General features: G+C 49.3%; 7 protein-coding genes across 7 annotated transcripts; 1 reads left to right on the top strand and 6 right to left on the bottom strand.

The window, feature by feature from the left end:
• Positions 1 to 418: 418 nt before the first annotated feature.
• Positions 419 to 2,605, top strand: ASPVEDRAFT_43765 (inositol-3-phosphate synthase INO1). The gene is made up of 2 exons (XM_040812896.1): positions 419 to 1,286; positions 1,338 to 2,605. The coding sequence occupies exons 1-2, from the start codon at positions 580 to 582 to the stop codon at positions 2,233 to 2,235; spliced, it is 1,605 nt and encodes a 534-aa protein (XP_040670055.1). The 5' UTR covers positions 419 to 579; the 3' UTR covers positions 2,236 to 2,605.
• Positions 2,606 to 3,055: 450 nt separating this feature from the next.
• ASPVEDRAFT_30758 (uncharacterized protein) lies at positions 3,056 to 4,167 on the bottom strand (the record flags this gene model as incomplete). The annotated part of the gene is made up of 3 exons (XM_040810387.1): positions 3,056 to 3,555; positions 3,594 to 3,673; positions 3,761 to 4,167. The coding sequence occupies 3 exons, from the start codon at positions 4,165 to 4,167 to the stop codon at positions 3,056 to 3,058; spliced, it is 987 nt and encodes a 328-aa protein (XP_040670054.1).
• Positions 4,168 to 5,799: 1,632 nt separating this feature from the next.
• ASPVEDRAFT_779896 (bifunctional alcohol dehydrogenase/S-(hydroxymethyl)glutathione dehydrogenase) lies at positions 5,800 to 7,748 on the bottom strand. Its single transcript, XM_040816467.1, has 8 exons — positions 7,647 to 7,748; positions 7,502 to 7,540; positions 7,254 to 7,303; positions 7,180 to 7,194; positions 6,984 to 7,098; positions 6,798 to 6,933; positions 6,099 to 6,736; positions 5,800 to 6,040 (listed from the first exon to the last, which is right to left on the bottom strand). The coding sequence occupies exons 3-8, from the start codon at positions 7,272 to 7,274 to the stop codon at positions 5,826 to 5,828; spliced, it is 1,140 nt and encodes a 379-aa protein (XP_040670053.1). The 5' UTR covers positions 7,275 to 7,303; positions 7,502 to 7,540; positions 7,647 to 7,748; the 3' UTR covers positions 5,800 to 5,825.
• A 1,172-nt stretch (positions 7,749 to 8,920) lies between these two features.
• ASPVEDRAFT_135222 (Ldh family oxidoreductase) lies at positions 8,921 to 9,994 on the bottom strand (the record flags this gene model as incomplete). Its single annotated transcript, XM_040807201.1, has 1 exon — positions 8,921 to 9,994. One exon carries the CDS (start codon positions 9,992 to 9,994, stop codon positions 8,921 to 8,923), a length of 1,074 nt encoding a protein of 357 aa, XP_040670052.1.
• A 383-nt stretch (positions 9,995 to 10,377) lies between these two features.
• ASPVEDRAFT_135998 (uncharacterized protein) lies at positions 10,378 to 12,696 on the bottom strand (the record flags this gene model as incomplete). The annotated part of the gene is made up of 4 exons (XM_040807254.1): positions 10,378 to 11,349; positions 11,400 to 12,435; positions 12,489 to 12,574; positions 12,631 to 12,696. 4 exons carry the CDS (start codon positions 12,694 to 12,696, stop codon positions 10,378 to 10,380), a joined length of 2,160 nt encoding a protein of 719 aa, XP_040670051.1.
• A 188-nt stretch (positions 12,697 to 12,884) lies between these two features.
• ASPVEDRAFT_152666 (Dabb family protein) lies at positions 12,885 to 13,587 on the bottom strand. The gene is made up of 3 exons (XM_040808318.1): positions 13,447 to 13,587; positions 13,168 to 13,396; positions 12,885 to 13,104 (listed from the first exon to the last, which is right to left on the bottom strand). Exons 1-3 carry the CDS (start codon positions 13,463 to 13,465, stop codon positions 12,999 to 13,001), a joined length of 354 nt encoding a protein of 117 aa, XP_040670050.1. The 5' UTR covers positions 13,466 to 13,587; the 3' UTR covers positions 12,885 to 12,998.
• Positions 13,588 to 13,928: 341 nt separating this feature from the next.
• On the bottom strand, positions 13,929 to 15,407 carry ASPVEDRAFT_30754 (uncharacterized protein; the record flags this gene model as incomplete). Its single annotated transcript, XM_040810386.1, has 1 exon — positions 13,929 to 15,407. The coding sequence occupies one exon, from the start codon at positions 15,405 to 15,407 to the stop codon at positions 13,929 to 13,931; it is 1,479 nt and encodes a 492-aa protein (XP_040670049.1).
• Positions 15,408 to 16,545: the final 1,138 nt, after the last annotated feature.

Genomic DNA, 16,545 nt, shown 5'->3' with positions numbered 1-16,545 from the left:
CCTTGTTGGAGGGGTGTCCGCCCAAAGGAACGATGGTGTGTTTTTTTCGGGTCCCGCTGACGGATAAGATAAACGTGACCCGGACTCGAGTGTCCCGCTATAAAGTGACCCTCCCCTCTTTCCGTTTTCTTCCTTCTCTCCTTCTCTCCACCCCAAAACACTCCATTGACCTCAGTTCAAGCTTTTACAATTGCTGTTATCTAAGGTCCTTTGATCACACTCTTCTCCGAGGCGTGATCGCTCAACACCGTCAAGATTTTCTCCACACATCTTAACTCGTGAGTCTCACCTCTTGTGTTCTCTGCAGAGCACCACCCCACGGTCTCAAGCCATTGAGATGCGAGACAATGCTATCTAGGCATGTTCTCTGCATTTTTGACCATGTGAGAAGCTGATTGCTAACTTTTTCGTTCTCTAGGCGGCACCACCCGTTCAACGGCCGGCGCTCATCCAACCGTGGCGGAGCACCAGCCAGTATATTATACCCCCACTAAGTAACCACTGCGTTAATCGAACATCCTCAACACCGCCATATACGTCAATAATCGTTCCTGAATTACTCCCCAAATTCTGAACACAATGGCTCCCCACGCAAATTCGGATGTTGCTGCCAATGGCGCCGTGAACGGGTCCGCCCATGCTGCTCGCGCCCCTCTGTTTACCGTCAACTCGCCCAATGTCGAGTACACCGACAATGAAATCAAGAGTAGCTATGCTTATCATACTACCGATATCACCCGCGCCGCGGATGGTAAGCTTGTCGCCACCCCCAAGGCGGCCAACTATCAGTTCAAGGTCGACCGTCAGGTCGGCAAAGTTGGTCTGATGATGGTCGGCTGGGGTGGTAACAACGGTTCCACCGTGACTGCTGGTATTATCGCCAACCGCCAGAACCTTACTTGGGAGACCAAGGAAGGTCCGCGTGCTGCCAATTACTATGGTTCTCTTGTCATGAGCTCTACTATCAAGCTTGGAACCGACTCCAAGACCGGCGAGGAGATCAACATTCCCTTCAATGACATGCTGCCCATGGTCCACCCCAATGATCTTGTCATTGGCGGCTGGGACATCAGCAGCATGAACCTTGCTGACTCCATGGACCGTGCCCAGGTCCTTGAGCCTACTCTCAAGCAGCTTGTTCGCAAGCAGATGGCCGAGTTGAAGCCCCTGCCCAGTATCTACTACCCTGACTTCATCGCTTCCAACCAGGAGGACCGTGCCGACAACGTCCTCGAGGGTTCTAAGGCTACCTGGGCTCACGTGGAGAAGATCCAGGCCGACATTCGGTAAGTTTCGCTGAGCTCCATTCAGAGAGCGATCCGTACTAATTAAAACAGCAACTTCAAGGCTGAAAATAATCTCGACAAAGTGATTGTCATGTGGACTGCCAATACTGAGCGTTACGCCGACATCGTCCCTGGTGTCAACGACACCGCTGACAACCTTGTGAACTCCATCAAGACTGGTCACGCTGAGGTCTCCCCCTCGACTGTCTTCGCGGTTGCCTGTATCTTGGACAAGACTCCTTTCATCAATGGATCCCCTCAGAACACCTTTGTTCCCGGTGCTCTTGACCTCGCTGAGAAGCACAATGCCTTCATTGGTGGTGACGATTTCAAGTCTGGCCAGACCAAGATGAAGTCTGCTCTAGTTGACTTTCTGATCAACGCTGGTATCAAACTTACTTCGATTGCCAGCTACAACCACCTTGGTAACAATGACGGCAAGAACTTGAGCTCTCAGAAGCAGTTCCGTTCCAAGGAGATCTCCAAATCCAATGTTGTCGATGACATGGTTGCTGCCAACCACATCCTGTACGAGAAGGATGAGCACCCCGACCACTGTGTTGTGATCAAGTACATGCCTGGTGTTGGTGACAACAAGCGTGCTCTGGATGAGTACTACGCGGAGATTTTCATGGGCGGCCACCAGACCATCAGCCTGTTCAACATCTGCGAGGATTCTCTGCTTGCCTCTCCTCTCATCATCGACTTGGTTGTTCTTGCCGAGATGATGACTCGTATCAGCTGGAAGGCGGATGACGCCGCTGAATACAAGGGCTTCCACAGCGTCCTCAGCGTGCTGAGCTACATGCTCAAGGCTCCCTTGACTCCTCCTGGCACCCCAGTTGTCAACTCCTTAGCCAAGCAGCGCAGCGCTCTGACCAACATCTTCCGTGCCTGTGTTGGCTTGCAGCCTGAATCCGACATGACTCTTGAGCACAAGCTGTTCTAGAGCCGCACCCGGAACTCTTTTTGCGGGATAATTCCACGCAAATTGTGCCCTTCCGTTCGCCAACTATAGCCACTCGTTGAAATGCATTGAACACAACCAGATTGATCTACGTGATTACAGATGTTCCCGTCTAGTTTTGTAGATCTTCCTTCGTAACCGTAGGCTCAATAACTTTACCGCTGGCTGCGGGGACGAGTATCCCTACAACATGACTGCAGAGGAGGATCCTCCTTGGAGTTTTATCAACGGAATTGAGAGTTCTGCACTCCGGGCACATCTTCTTTCTCTTCAAAACGTACCAGGAACTAACAATCAACCCCCGGGGTTCCTCTTAGCCCACTTGATTCCGCATCCTAGTCGTAATATCCACCATTTCTTAACCAAAAGGAAGATGAGAGCGACGAGAGGAGGTAGTCGTTGACCTCCAGCATGGGTCGTTCCTTCCATTTTGGACAACTTGGGTTCTTCCTCGACTCGGTCGTTACTCATCAGGCAAGAGCGCTTCAGCAACTACTCGAATATGAAGCACCGTGGACACCCTTTAAATTCATTCTCCTGGGTTTGTTCAACGCTATTGCCTAAAAAGTGCCTACCTTCTAGGTTAGATGGCCCCAGACATCCAAGGACCGATACAATCTTTGTAGCTTTTGGTTATGATCGAGGATACAAGCTTCGAAAGCCTCTTGGTTTACCGGCACTGCAACCCTTCCCTCGAGGCAGACATGCACGTTCAAAGAGGAACAGCAACCTAACTAGCGACGAAGTAAGTAGTACTTACTATCCGAGCTCCACCACATCGCGCGACGGTATCGCCTCCTCATTAAGTATGACTTATTTCGCAGCGTAGGGTCACTCTCTTGATCAGAGCTTTCACGAAACAGACTCGAGCCTCCCCCGAGCTCGCTACCACATCAGCAAACTCGTGTGTATACTCTGTGTTGTCGAAAATTGGAGTGGATTTCTTCCTCCATTTCGGATCCTTAATATCCGTTCCCGTCCCAAGATCTAGCCATTTGGTGACCATCGCTGCCTTTCCATCCTTGCCACAGTCGTGGAGGGCGATCTCAAATTCAACACCGCAAGCCAAGCATTGAATACACCCTGCAGTGGCAGACAGCTCATCCAGACAGAAACCCCGCTGTCGAATAGCAGATCGAATCCCGTCCATTATCTCCGGAGTGCCCAATGTATGCGAGCCGCAAATATGCTGATTCTGGAGCACCCAAACTGTTACCTTAGCGTCCCAGTCAGAAGCGATATCAACATCATGGAATAGCATCCATTGCTGTATCTGCAGGACCAGAGATGGCGTCGGGCAAGCTCCACCAGCCGGTGTGCAGACCCGTCCTTCCACTGACAACAACGTCGTTCTTGCAGGATCATGGGATAATCTACTACTTCAGTGTAGGCCAAGGTCTCGGCATTGATTCCGTAGCGGCTGCCGCAATAGTAGTTCCGCAGCGCGGCGATTAGGTGGTAGTGGTGGAACGTGTAACAGCTAGGGAGTCTGTGGACAGATACTTACCACCGAAGCGAAGGCAACGGTCCGCTTTCTCGGTACCGCAGTCCCAGATCCGGGCATTGCTGGTGGACAATGCCCTCGGTACATGCTGGATGGCAGACGTCGGTGATACGATGTAGCTTGGCGCAGTAGTGGCAGCAAACCATCCGAGGGAGGTCTCGCATCAGTCTGGCAAGGATGGAAAGAGCTAGCGATTTGTCACGGAGTTTCTTGAACTCGTAGAGATTTGTTGTGGAATATTTCAGCGTTCGGCTGCATAGGCTTACACAGATGATGTCGGTGGTTGTCAGGAAATTTGTGATGAGGAGTAATAGTTCAAGCGGTAGCAGCTCCAGGTTAGAAAGTGGCACCTTGCGTGGACTGCGTGAGAAGATTTGAGGCCTCCGAGGAATCCATTCTAGTAGGCCCATCTTGATATTGTGGGTTAGCAGTATGAAGAAAACGAAAAGCTCACTTGAAAGTTGAGAGTTGGTTGTAGAACGTCGTCATTACTCCTTAGTCAGAACACAAATGGTTTACCAAAGTTCACGAAGGCAACAACCGTTATTTTATCACTTATATTACTATGGAAGGTGTCCCACCATCGGTTTCTATCTGAACCTATCCTCAAACCCATTTCTTTCCTGGCCTCCAAAAGTACGTATACCTGTCGTCCACATGGGCTTAGGGTTGAAGCCCCCGGATAAACAGCGGAGGAGCAACACAAGGTCAAGCGCTATGCAAACGTAGCCATTAAACCATTGACATTGACAGCATCTAAAGGCTCAGTACCATGGCTGGCAAGCCCGATCTCGGCCGCATTCTCTCTCTTGATATGATCCCCGTCTACATCCGTAAACCCTAATCCTTCATGCTTCGATCTATTCCTAGCTAGGCAGCTAGTACTAACTAGGTAAAGTAATCAAAATGCCCATTTTAGTTGTTTAGACAAATGCTCCTCGAGAGTAATCAAGATTAGAGACAGGCTAGTAAAGGCACCTCCCTCCACCCCATCAGAGGTGGCACCTATACAAGCAAGTCTTCGTTACTGCTTACATTTTGATCCCCTAAGTTATTTCCATTGCCCTATCCGCATATAAACGCCACTAAGTAGTTGACTCGGTATTCCTCCCCAGGAGTTCAGGTATAGAGACACACGGACGGTTCGGTAGCAAACCCGGTCGGACCCGGACCCGATCCCGTCCCCTCACTCAATCTCCAGGTGGACACAGTCACTCACTCTTATAACCTCTTTCATTTCGGCTTGTGCGGAGAAGAAGAATAAAGTAAGGTATGGATACTTTGGAGTGTCTCCGATTTTGTGGGCTGGATTTTAGAATGCGTAGAAACGGTAACTGCAGGTATAGATCGACTAAATATATATCTGGTTTGAAGTGCTCAGGCAAGTTAATGTTGTTAGTATATCCGTGGACGCGCACCTTGCTTCCCAGCGAGATAAGCATAAATACTCTACATTTATGGACCTAGCAGCTCGTTGGAAAGAATGGAAGAGAGGGGACCTGAGGAGAGGCCTGAGGGGTAAGGTCCGGTGGGGACGGGGCTGGAGGTGCAGCTCCGATATCCTAAAATAACCCCACGATACCACAAGTTTGGAACTAAGGAACATTGGAGGAAAAGAAGCGGCTTAGTGCGGTTTTTGGCTTATTGACCTGGGCTATGGAGTTGGTTGGTGGTCACTTTGATTACGCTTATATATCGTCGACCGAGCCCAGTTTGGGAACGACTTTAGCTGCTTGTATTGATTGTCGAAGTGGCTTCCCACACCGGGGAATAAAATATATTCAACTCGGCCGGCCGGATGTTGGTCACGCGTTCTTGGTACCCTGTGAGTAGTAGTACTACCGGTTATAGAAGGAGTAATGTCGGTGTGCTTTGGGTTGAGGACCTTGAGAGCATTACGTCGGCCATATATATTTACTTCGTAGCCAGCTTGTCTCCCGAATCTCGCAAAATCTTGTGTACCATTTCGAAGACCATAAAAAAACATCCAAAAATGATGACATTTATTGTTATTTAACTTTTCATATCTCATTTCAAACTACATACACATAACATGGCTTTATATGACTTATGACAGATCAACGACGCAGCGGATGCAGTCGCCGGCCTTCATCTGCTCGAAGGCGGTGTTAATGTTGGACAGAGGCTCACGGTGGGTGATGAATTCGTCCACCTTGAGGTTGCCCTCGAGGTAGTCGTCTACGAGACCGGGGAGCTGAGTGCGACCCTTGATACCACCGAAGGCGCAACCCTTCCATACACGGCCGGTAACGAGTTGGAATGCTGGGGATTGGTAAGTAAATGAAGAATTCAGAATGCCTGGGAACAAAAGTTAACTTACGTCGAGTGGAGATCTCCTGGCCAGCAGCAGCAACACCAATGACAATACTCTCACCCCAGCCCTTGTGGCAGGCCTCGAGAGCGGCGCGCATGACACCGACGTTACCCGTGCAGTCGAAGGTGTAGTCGCAACCGCCGTCAGTCATCTCGATCAGCTTCTCCTGGATAGTCTGGCCGTTGAGCTTAGTGGGGTTGACAAAGTCGGTGGCACCGAACTTGCGGGACCATTCCTCCTTGGTGTCGTTGACATCGACGGCAATGATCTTGCCAGCCTTGTTCTTAACAGCACCCTGCATGACGGAAAGACCGACACATCCAGCACCGAAAACAGCAACGTTGGAGCCCTCCTCAACCTTGGCGGTGACCACGGCAGCACCGTAACCGGTTGTAATACCGCAGCCGAGCAGGCAGGATCGGTCGGTAGGGATCTTGGGGGTAACAGCGACGACGGAGATGTCGGCGACAACAGTGTACTGGGAGAAGGTGGAGGTACCCATGAAGTGGAGGATGTCCTTGCCGCGGGCCTTGAAACGAGAGGTGCCGTCGGGCATCACACCCTTGCCTTGAGTGGCACGGATCTTGCCGCAGAGGTTAGTCTTGCCAGACTTGCAGAACTTGCATTCCCGGCACTCGGGGGTGCTGCAGAAAAGTTAGACAATTGCTCTTTACGCCTACTGTCCGGCAAAATCCAAAAACATACTAAAGAGCAACGACATAGTCGCCAGGCTTCACGGAGGTGACACCCTCGCCGACGGACTCGACGATACCGGCACCCTCGTGGCCGAGGACAATGGGGAAAGCACCCTCGGGGTCCTTTCCGGAGAGAGTGTAGGCATCTGTGGCCGTCAGAAAAATTCAGCTCAGTTGAACGCACTTAAAAACCGACCTGTGTGGCAGACACCGGTGTGGTGAACCTGAATGCGAACCTCGTTGGCTCTGGGAGGTGCGACCTCAACGTCTTCGATGGAGAGGGGCTCTCCGGCGGCCCACGCAATTGCGGCCTAAACAAATGTCAGTTGGTACACAAACTCGGAACCCCATTGTTTATCCAATTTTTTCCCGCGAAAGATTGGTATTCTTACCTTGCAGGTGATAGTCTGCAGAAATTAGTATCACTGCCAGTAGAAGTGGATGATTGTAGGAAGTAGAGACTTACCTGGCCTACGGTGCTAGCCATGATGACGATGTGGATGGAAGCTTCGGAAGCTGGAGAGATGGGAGATGAGAAGGGAAGAGATGGAAAAGAAGAAGAAAGATGACGGAAGATAGAAAGAGCTGGAAGCTGTTATCAAGGATCGGGAAACTAGAGGGAATCCGCCGGAAAGTGAAAAGAGACAGCAGAAGAAATGACGCAGTGGTGAGGGGGAGGAGGGGGTGGGGTTCTCGATGAGGGGCTCTTGTTACCGCGACCGCGTCTCTCAACTTTTACCCGCTGCCAGCTCCCTGCAAATCGAGCGGAATCAGCCCATCTTGGAGTGTCCCCTCATTCTCCGCATGCCGATTGACTCATTGGTAACTGCGTTGGAGAACTTGGTGGGTTGCAACTTACAAGTTCACAGCCAATGCCGGCTTGTTGGCACCTGCATATCACGGCCTTCACAAGGAAGTGGGTTATAAACCCCAGAGCCTGGACAAGCAGCTCCTATCGCCAATGAATCGTGAATCTATCTCTTCTTGGAGATACGTCTGCTTCTCTCAAAATGGTCAAAATTTCCGAACCTCCTTCCGATTTTGGCCCGTGCACGCCAAGCTCTTGGATAGCGTCATACGTACTACGGCATTTTCCTATAACTCAAGGTGGGAAAATTGACAGCCGGCCTTTCATATAACGATAATTAGATAAATTCGTAAGTATCTTTTATTATACTCAACAGTTCCACTAGGACTTCTTTCTCCTTCGGCGCTTTGACCGAATTCCACTTCATACACACCGCCGCAACTCCAATAAAAAACGTTCTCGTAACTGCAGAAAAACGCCCACGATAGCCGCCCTCCGATCATTCAACAAATGCCTCAAGAACTTGTCAGAAACCCAAAGCCCATAGCCATTATGCTGGACCTCAGAAGCATCAACGGGGTATAGCAATCGATTGTGGAGACGATGAAGCCTGAGCTGATCGCGGCTACGGAGAGTTTGACAATCGAGGGGAGGAGCATCCGGCCTGATTCGGCGGCAATGATGCCTTTTTTTTGGCCTGGGACCATGTGAGGAGCTTGGAATTCAAGCACATGCCAGTCAGCCTATCAGGACTTGGGGTCTAGACAATGAACGCACGAAGCAGTCAATGTCATTGAAGGCCGCTGAAGAGCAGAAGGCAAACAGCAGACACAGTCCGACTGTTCTATTGAAAACAACAGCCCTTGGGATCATCGCCTCGTCTTTGCGGAGTAGCCGATCACGAGCACCCACTTCACTCGGAACTGCTGGTACGGTTTGCCAAAGAGGAACAGCGAGCAGGTATTCGGAGCTGTACCAGCCTATACTGGGGAGCGAGTGGGATTTATTGGTGAGTGTTGGGGTTGCGGTGCCAACGCTGGTGTTGTCTTGGGTGGATGGTTAGTAGATAAGATACCAAATACGTAGAGTGTAAGCAGGGTGGATGGTAGAGGGTGCATACAAGATCTAAGATGAAGATGCCCGGGCCCATTGCGATGAAAACTGGAAATCTGCATCTGCGATTGGTTCTGCATTATCCACCTGCAGGCACAGTATCCAACAGAGCTGTCCTAAATTATTATATATTTTATGCTCGACAAAATATAATCACATAAGCTAGTCAGGGCAAGAAACGCCACATTTATGAAGTACATGAAGCTCCCCTACTAAAACTTCAACTCCTCAACACCAACAAGCCTCGCCTCCTTATTCAAATTCTCAATCTCCACCTCCGTAAACGGAATCCCCTCTTCCAGTCTCTTCTCCCTCATAATCTGCTCAATCTCCCCAGGATAGTAAATCCGGTCCACACCCTCCATCTTATCACTCCCAACAACCCGCTGATACAGATAATCCATGCGCTCCTTAAACTCATCAAGACTAACAAACAAATCCGGCTTGATGGCCATCAAGAAGTGGCCCACATCCGACGGTTTCGACGGGTCATACGGTCCCGTAACATGCCCAGCAAATGCTGATCCAGAAAAGACACCGGAGAACACATCCATCATAACCGAGAGAGCAGAGCCCTTGGGGCCTCCCATTGGCAGCATCACACCCTCAAGTGCACGCGCAGGGTCATCGGTAATATTCCCCTCAGCATCAAGCGCCCAGTCCGTAGGTATTTTCTCCCCGCGACGGAGCGCCTTGTAGATCTTCCCGCGCGCCGCAACAGACGGCGCCATATCAAGGATGAACGGCCGTTCCTTGCCAGCGGGAGCCCCGCAAGCAATTGGGGACACGCCCATGAGCTTAGACTTCCCGCCCCAAACCGGGAGAGCAGGGGAGGAGTTCGTGAAGACAAGGGCCATCATCCCCGCGTCGATTGCCTGTTGCACAATCCAGGCGGACATGCCGAAGTGATTTGAGTGCTTGACGGAGACGAGACCGAGGCCGAATTCCTGCGCCATTTCGACGGCGCGCTGCATGCCTTGTTGTGCGGAGACGAAGCCGAATGTGTTTTTGCCGTCGACTTGCGCGGCGATTGGTGTGATTTGGTGTAGTTCTGGGGTTGCTGATGGGTCTAGGACTTTTTGGCGGATGCGTTGCATGTATGAGGGGATGCGGTTGGAGCCGTGCGTGTCTACGCCGCGAAGATCTGCCTGCACGAGGCAACTGGAAACTGTGGCAGCGTGGCTTTGGGGGACATTGTTGGCGACGAGTACGCGGTGGACGAAGCTTTCCAGATCGGCGGGTTTAATATGGTGGATCTGCTGTGTTGTAGCTGATGGTTCAGACATTGTGACAGAATTAATAAAATTCTGATATCTGATATTATAGATATTTGAATGCTGAGGCTTTGAACCAGATTCTCGGGTTATTCCGGTATATTTGTAGAATGGCCGGGGTAGATGAAGCTTTTATGGTTCAAGATCCAAAGTGCGTTGACGGTTGGCATCCGCGCGGAGGTGAATCTTTCGGGAAGACTCCGCCGCGGGGAACGCCGAGTCTTACCAGTACAGGAAGACCGCAACATTCACCGAAACAACTACTGACGGTACTCGGAGTCCAGTCTCATTCGGCCCGATCCCGTCAGCAACGTACCGTAGTGGCTGTTAATTGATTCAGCTGCTCTCTGAACCGGAAATTTCTATAGCTTCAAGTCTAAAACTAGAGTAGGATATCATTGCGGGCCGTTGTTGAATATATCCCACATGAGGCCATCAATATCAGACATTCCGCTCCAACCCGGGAAATCTCCTTGTAGAAAGTCATCAAACAAATTTGAGAATTCAGAGGCAGGCGCTTCGAAGCTCGCCTGTGCGTTGCCGGTAGGCCACATTTCTGGTAGGACCTGCACGGGTCCCTCTGCAGTGACCTCACCATTGCTTCTATCAACTTGATACTGGTGTTGAGACCGGCCAGGTGCTAACCGTTGATTGTCAGTGGCTTGATAATGCGACTCTGACTGAGCCGGCTGGGACTTTAAGAGCCGTTGGATGGTCATTGTCGATAATTCTTTAACACAATCTCGCGCTCGGGTAGCCTCTGACCAGTGTTCTCCGATGCTACTAAGAATATTCTGTGAGGTATTGAACTTCGAGATAAGATCGTCCACAGGAATCCTTGCTGCGGCCCGTGGTAGCTTCCATATACAGTTCAGCATGACCAATGTACCGAGAAAGATTGAATGCACGACTAGTCGATTATAGAGGAGATTCCCTGTGGCATATAAAGCGCTGAACTCCTGAAGCAACATGAGGGCATGGTTGAAGCATTCACCAAGGATCTCATCCGAGGGATTTGGAATTCCCGGACTCGGCCGCAACAGCAAGATCATCGTCTCGTGATACTTTGCTTTGCACAGCAGCACTATTTCAGTTTCCTCTCTGCGTGGCTGGTGGGGGATATTTTGGAACCAATTGTCGAGAGACTTCATCATGTCTTGTTGCCAAGTCAAAATGTTTCTGACAGCAGGCAAAGCGTAAGCGGGAGCATTTCGGTTTATGCTGTGCATGATATATTTTATTTCCGAATTCAACTGAGCCAATTTGAACAGGTGGATGGAATATGAGATGTGAGATGTTGACTTGTCGTAGTTCTGATAGTCAGGCGAAATCTTGCTAAGATCATGATCTGATATAGGTAGAGGAAACTGGATGAAACTAATTAGTTTATGATAATGCAACGTATCATTGAACTTACACGTATATCGCATGCCTCGTCTCTAATGCCAATTGGCCGTCCCATCATGGTGCAGACTGTTCGATCGAATGTATACACAACCCAGAATATACGGGTTCTCATTTCCTGATCAAACACCGAAATGTGAAGCGACGATGATGCCCGGACATCTCGCTGAAGTCCCAAATCAATTACACTCGCAAGACATTGGTAGTTCAAATTCCAGATGTTGATGTTGCACGACGGGTTGTACAATGCATACACCATTAAGAGGAGTAGGCATTGGAGGGAAGTAACCGAGCCATGGTTGCAGACAAAGTCGACATGCTTCATCGCCGACGCGTAATAACCCTCCACTGGTAGATGTACCTTGCACTGGCGTGAAAGGTTCAATGACGCAATTGCTAAAACCATATAAACTTGGAAGGTCTCTAGAGGGTTCTGTTCGTGCGAGGCGTAAACCCTGTCGATAGTCTCAATATGTGCTTGTTCATGCAAAAATGGGTATAGAAGATGGACCGTCCGAAAATACTTGGTCGTCAGTTCTATTGTGCTCTGCTTCTGTGCTGGCATTACCGCAGGCGTGTTTAGCAACTCGAGAGACAGGTGTGCTGAATCCCAAGAGGCACTGGTTGATGCTTTGGGCATTCCACGGCAGCCGGCACTTGTTAAAATGCGTTTCGCAAAGAAATAACCACTGGAAGGGCCGATATATCGAGGGTCGCCGCCGGGTGATAAAGACACGAGACCGATCTCGTGCGCTTGTTGAGGTTCTTCATTGATCCCGGTTGCCGGCGGTGGTTCTTGCGAGACTTCCTGGTCCTGGGAGACTATAATCCTTGGGCTAGCCTCAACCTGAGGTTCTCGTCTTTCCTGAGTATGGTCAGGCAATCCATCGTAATTCACATGAGCCCCTGTCTCGTCCGGCGTTCCAGGCCGCAGTTCCTCAACCAGGGTCTCCTGTAGTCCTTCTGGTCGGCTGAGATCAATGTCGGAGCATCGATCTCGTATAATTGACTCGAGCCATTTTATTCGATTTTCTGTGCTCGCGATGTATCTTTCAAGTCATCAGTATTACCAATCACCCAAATAGAGTCCAATGAGACTCACGAGCGATGAACCTCCTGCTTGCCATCATTGATGCAGGAGACCCCGGCCTTCCGACAAGAGCCGCAAGACGGTATATTGCCGTCGCACTGCCAGACTGATAAGCTTCTAGTTTCTTTGGCGATCACACTTGGGTTAGACATACGCGGATTTTCCGTCGCTGGCATCGCTTGCAGGCGGCCCGATTCCGGGTTCTTCTCGGAGAGTCCATTTGCGTTCTTACATGAAACGAAATGAAGCGAATATGCAATGGAAGGTCGAGTTAACTGATGAATATCAATGCCCTCGTATTAACAATCCATAATAAAGTGATGCTCTGATGCTTTTGCCGGGAAGTGCGCATCTTTGGTAGGTGGAAGAAGATTTGTGGAGAAGAAAAGATCTCGCGGAAGGTCCGCTGGGCAAGCGGGACATTCCCGTGTCCTGTGTAACATTGATGTCAAACTCGACGGACTGATTGTATAGTCCATAAAATTGTCTAAGATAAAAATTCTCGGGTTATGTCCCAATAATCTAGGCTAATAAAGGAAATTGGCACATGTATTCATCCTCAGCATCCACCTCAAAGTCAAACCGGACCAGGTCTTCTCTGTAGGGAATGAAGTACGTAGAAGTCACGCTACACCTCAAAATTAGCTGGAAAGCAGGCCATATAATGGGGCGCCAATAAGCAATTCCTTACCGGTGATGCTCTTCACTTGCTTGATATTCCGCCAGAGCCGCCAAATCCTCATGATAACTCACAAGAGCAATCTGGAAACCCTTACTGCGTTCAATGGGGTCTGTAACACTGGGACTCCCAACAATGAGGCGTCCGTCTTTGACAGAAGAGAGGTTTTTCAGTTTCTTGAGTTCTTGGATGAATGCACTCTTCTGCTCCTCGCTGATTCCGGGGCGGAATTTAAACAGCACTAGACTATGAGTTCAGCGTAGATGGTTGATAATGTGGAATTAGACTAACCAATATGAATTAGAGTCATCGTGATGGAGGTATGGCGTAGTGGGTGTGTATCCGAGGATAGGACTGTATACACTACAAAGACACTAGAGAAAGAGCGTTGAAGTGATATCAAACTTGGATAGCCAGGGAATTGGCTCCCTCATCCCTCTTATAAAGTAACAGCCAGGAATATAACTACCTTGAAGCGGCGATTCCCGACACAACGGACAGGTTCCGAATAATCGAGTGCGGTCATCCGCGGATGCGGTCCGTCGACCCTTGCAACCAGAAAACAGACCAGAGAATGATAATGGAAGTATTAACGAGCCACCGGTTCTAGAAATGTAATCTTGAAAACTAGAGGTAGTATTAAGCCAACCCTTCCCCTGGTAGATGTTAACCTCGGCCGCGTAAGACATAGCTATATATTCTGGCTGAGCCCAAGGAAGGTGAATCATAGAAGCCGTGTATTGGACCGCAACACTTCCCATGCCCGATGAGTTTTATACATCTTGATCAATTTCCGGCCGAAGGAAGCTATGCCAGGAAGTCATCCAGTTACCAGGCCAAATCCGCGAAAGAGCGTCCCTGATCTCCCCGTCTCGAATGTCATCCTCTCCAGCTTCCACATCCACACCTGTAAGCCCCAGGTATTTTTTAACCCGTCTGCGTCGTTGATCCTCGCCAATCGCAGTTATTTCCAATGAATTGGGTCCTTGGGAATCAAGTCGCTTAACAAGTAGTGATTTACCGATGGTGAAAAGAACACAATTCAAGGTATCGGTATAAAAGGGTTGCCCAAATGGTGTACAACGTAGATTTCTCAGTTCTTTGCCGATCTTATGAGAAGTAATAGTATCCCATATGGTCATTGTCAGCGCCTCATCAGTTGCCGCATTCCTGAAAATCTGCTCATACGGGGGATCGGCATCAATATCAAGTGGCTGTTGTCGAGGGTCGCATTGTAGATCAATGAAAAGGGTGTGGAGAGAGGGAAAGTCACCCAAAGCTCTATAAGCGTCATATTCATCAGTGCCACCTGTTGACCGCGTGATTTGTACGCGTAATTCTGCGATTTTTGGGCACAGACGTGCCAATTCACGAATCCGCTGGCAATCGAGTGGAGGGAACCTATAGCCTCCATCACCTCTATTGTGAGCCTTGAACGAGGTACCGCTAGGCTCTATGATTAAACTCTCCAAATATCTCCCATGGTGTAGAAGGATAGTATGGAGGGCGTCGAAGCTTCTGGTCACCTGGATTCGAAGATCCTTTAGTGGCCTGAATGACAGGATTGCTTCGACCACACGACTCTCATCATGAAAGATTTGTAGATCTTCTTCCGGATCTTCTTGACATCGTGTCACAGACAGGCGCTCTACGTTAAGTAAGATTGGGGCTACTTCACCTAGGAGGGCGATATCCTCTGTCAGGGGTATATCCAATGATCGAAGGCGAGAAAGGTCGAAGATGCTCGATATTTTGAGGAGAATGCGCTCGTATGGCTGGTAACGCCCACCGAAAAACACAAGAGACTCAAGGATCGAAGCTGAGACTCCCCGATCAAGATGATCGAAGGTTAGTTTCGTCTCCGGCTCGGGCCTAGCAATGACTTCCAAGATGCCAGCATTCCAAATCCGGAGATGCTTCAAATTTGAGGCTCGAGCGAGGGCTAAGAAATAATCGTCGTGCACATATCCTGAGGATGCCCCTTGGATTTTCCAGGGATAGTACAGTGTGAAACTTTCAAGAGTCGGGAAGTCAAGTATGGATATTTGGAAAGGCTCTCTATATCTGATCCACTCGAAACCCATCGGGGGTCTTGAATCATGTTCGTCGAGGGCCAAAAACTGGTTTCCCAAGAGATTCAATTTGCAAAATGGATGGTACTCTTTAATGGAATCAAAAATTCCCTTCGGAAACGAGTTTCTCAGATGGATGTAGCTCCGAAAAAGCTTTCTCGGAGACATAATCACTGTCATGATCCCAATGCACGATAAGATTCCGGTAAAATATCGGTGCAGCGATCGAAAATAGTCTCCGGCTTGCCTGGCTCAAGGATGAAAGGTCATGGAAGGAGTCATCTCGAACCTACTCGTGCTTAGCATGGTCTACAGAGGCATGGGCAAATGATGACAATAACCAGAACCAAGGCTATCGAAATACATACGAAGAGGCAAATATGGTGTAAGATCTCCGTAGGAAGGTGTTCCAGCTCCATTTCTAAGTCATTCAGATGCGAGTGTCTGCAAGGGTTGGCGAGAATACTACTTCAGACGCGTATTTAGGGATTGAGTAAAGAAAAGTTGGAAGAAGCTGCTTATCACACAGAGTGGAAAGAGAGGAAGAAACAGAGAGAGATGGGGGAAGAGCTGTTGATGTGAGAATATGTTTCACACATGGACAAGCAATGCCCTCCTTCCAAATCAATATTGCCGCTTAAAGAAACACTGGTAGCACTGAAACATGTCTCCATGGAGGGACTGTTGTTTTGTGATTTTAGTTCCACCCAGCACAATAGATTCTAGTATCACCTAGATATGCAGGGATCGGTTCTAATATTGCTGCGTTTCGGCCTAACTGCTAGGTTTTTTTTTATAGCCTACGATGTCTATCTGGCCCAATGGCTAGGAGGAAGTCAACTGAAGCGTTCACCTCGTTAGGGGAAGAACCATAAAATGGGCAGGTTGAGACGGCTATAGCAAAGTTCTACCAAGAGAAAGTGCGAAATGAAAATCGGAAAGATCCGACCCGTCGGGTTTCTACCTACACTTATCTATAAATAGACATAACGAAGGCATGGAGAGTATAAAGAAAATACAGATCCTTGTAAACGCCAGTACAACAGAATCAGATTCCAGCCGAAGGAAAATAAACAGAAAAGATAAATGGGAAACAACACCATACACCCGACCCCTCGAGCTAGAGAACACCCTCCAAAACCAAGTGACGAAAAACCCACAGTGAACGAGTGGGAACCGCCCTCACAGAAATGGCAAAATGCACCAAAGAGCACAATGGGGACAAATCACGAGAAGACCACATGATATGTACATCCGTCAAGTCGTATCCATCGATAACAGTCGGAAGGTAGCGAATTGGCAGATAAAAAAATTGCGT

This window comes from Aspergillus versicolor, assembly GCF_001890125.1.
Source record: "Aspergillus versicolor CBS 583.65 unplaced genomic scaffold ASPVEscaffold_7, whole genome shotgun sequence".
NCBI lineage: Eukaryota > Fungi > Ascomycota > Eurotiomycetes > Eurotiales > Aspergillaceae > Aspergillus > Aspergillus versicolor.
Note: the sequence above shows the minus strand (reverse complement) of the source record. Positions and strands in the feature narration are given on the sequence as shown.

Bases quoted from the DNA above. Each gene is read 5' to 3' on its own strand.
- ASPVEDRAFT_152666 (XM_040808318.1), bottom strand. The intron at 13,105-13,167 runs GTAAGGAATTGC...TTTGAGGTGTAG, and splicing joins GCAAGTGAAGAGCATCACCG to CGTGACTTCTACGTACTTCA.
- ASPVEDRAFT_779896 (XM_040816467.1), bottom strand. From the start codon at position 7,274: ATGGCTAGCACCGTAGGCCAG. The intron at 6,934-6,983 runs GTCGGTTTTTAA...TGACGGCCACAG, and splicing joins CACCGGTGTCTGCCACACAG to ATGCCTACACTCTCTCCGGA. The intron at 6,041-6,098 runs GTAAGTTAACTT...ACCAATCCCCAG, and splicing joins CCAGGAGATCTCCACTCGAC to CATTCCAACTCGTTACCGGC.
- ASPVEDRAFT_43765 (XM_040812896.1), top strand. From the start codon at position 580: ATGGCTCCCCACGCAAATTCGGATGTTGCTGCCAATGGCGCCGTGAAC. The intron at 1,287-1,337 runs GTAAGTTTCGCT...TAATTAAAACAG, and splicing joins AAGATCCAGGCCGACATTCG to CAACTTCAAGGCTGAAAATA.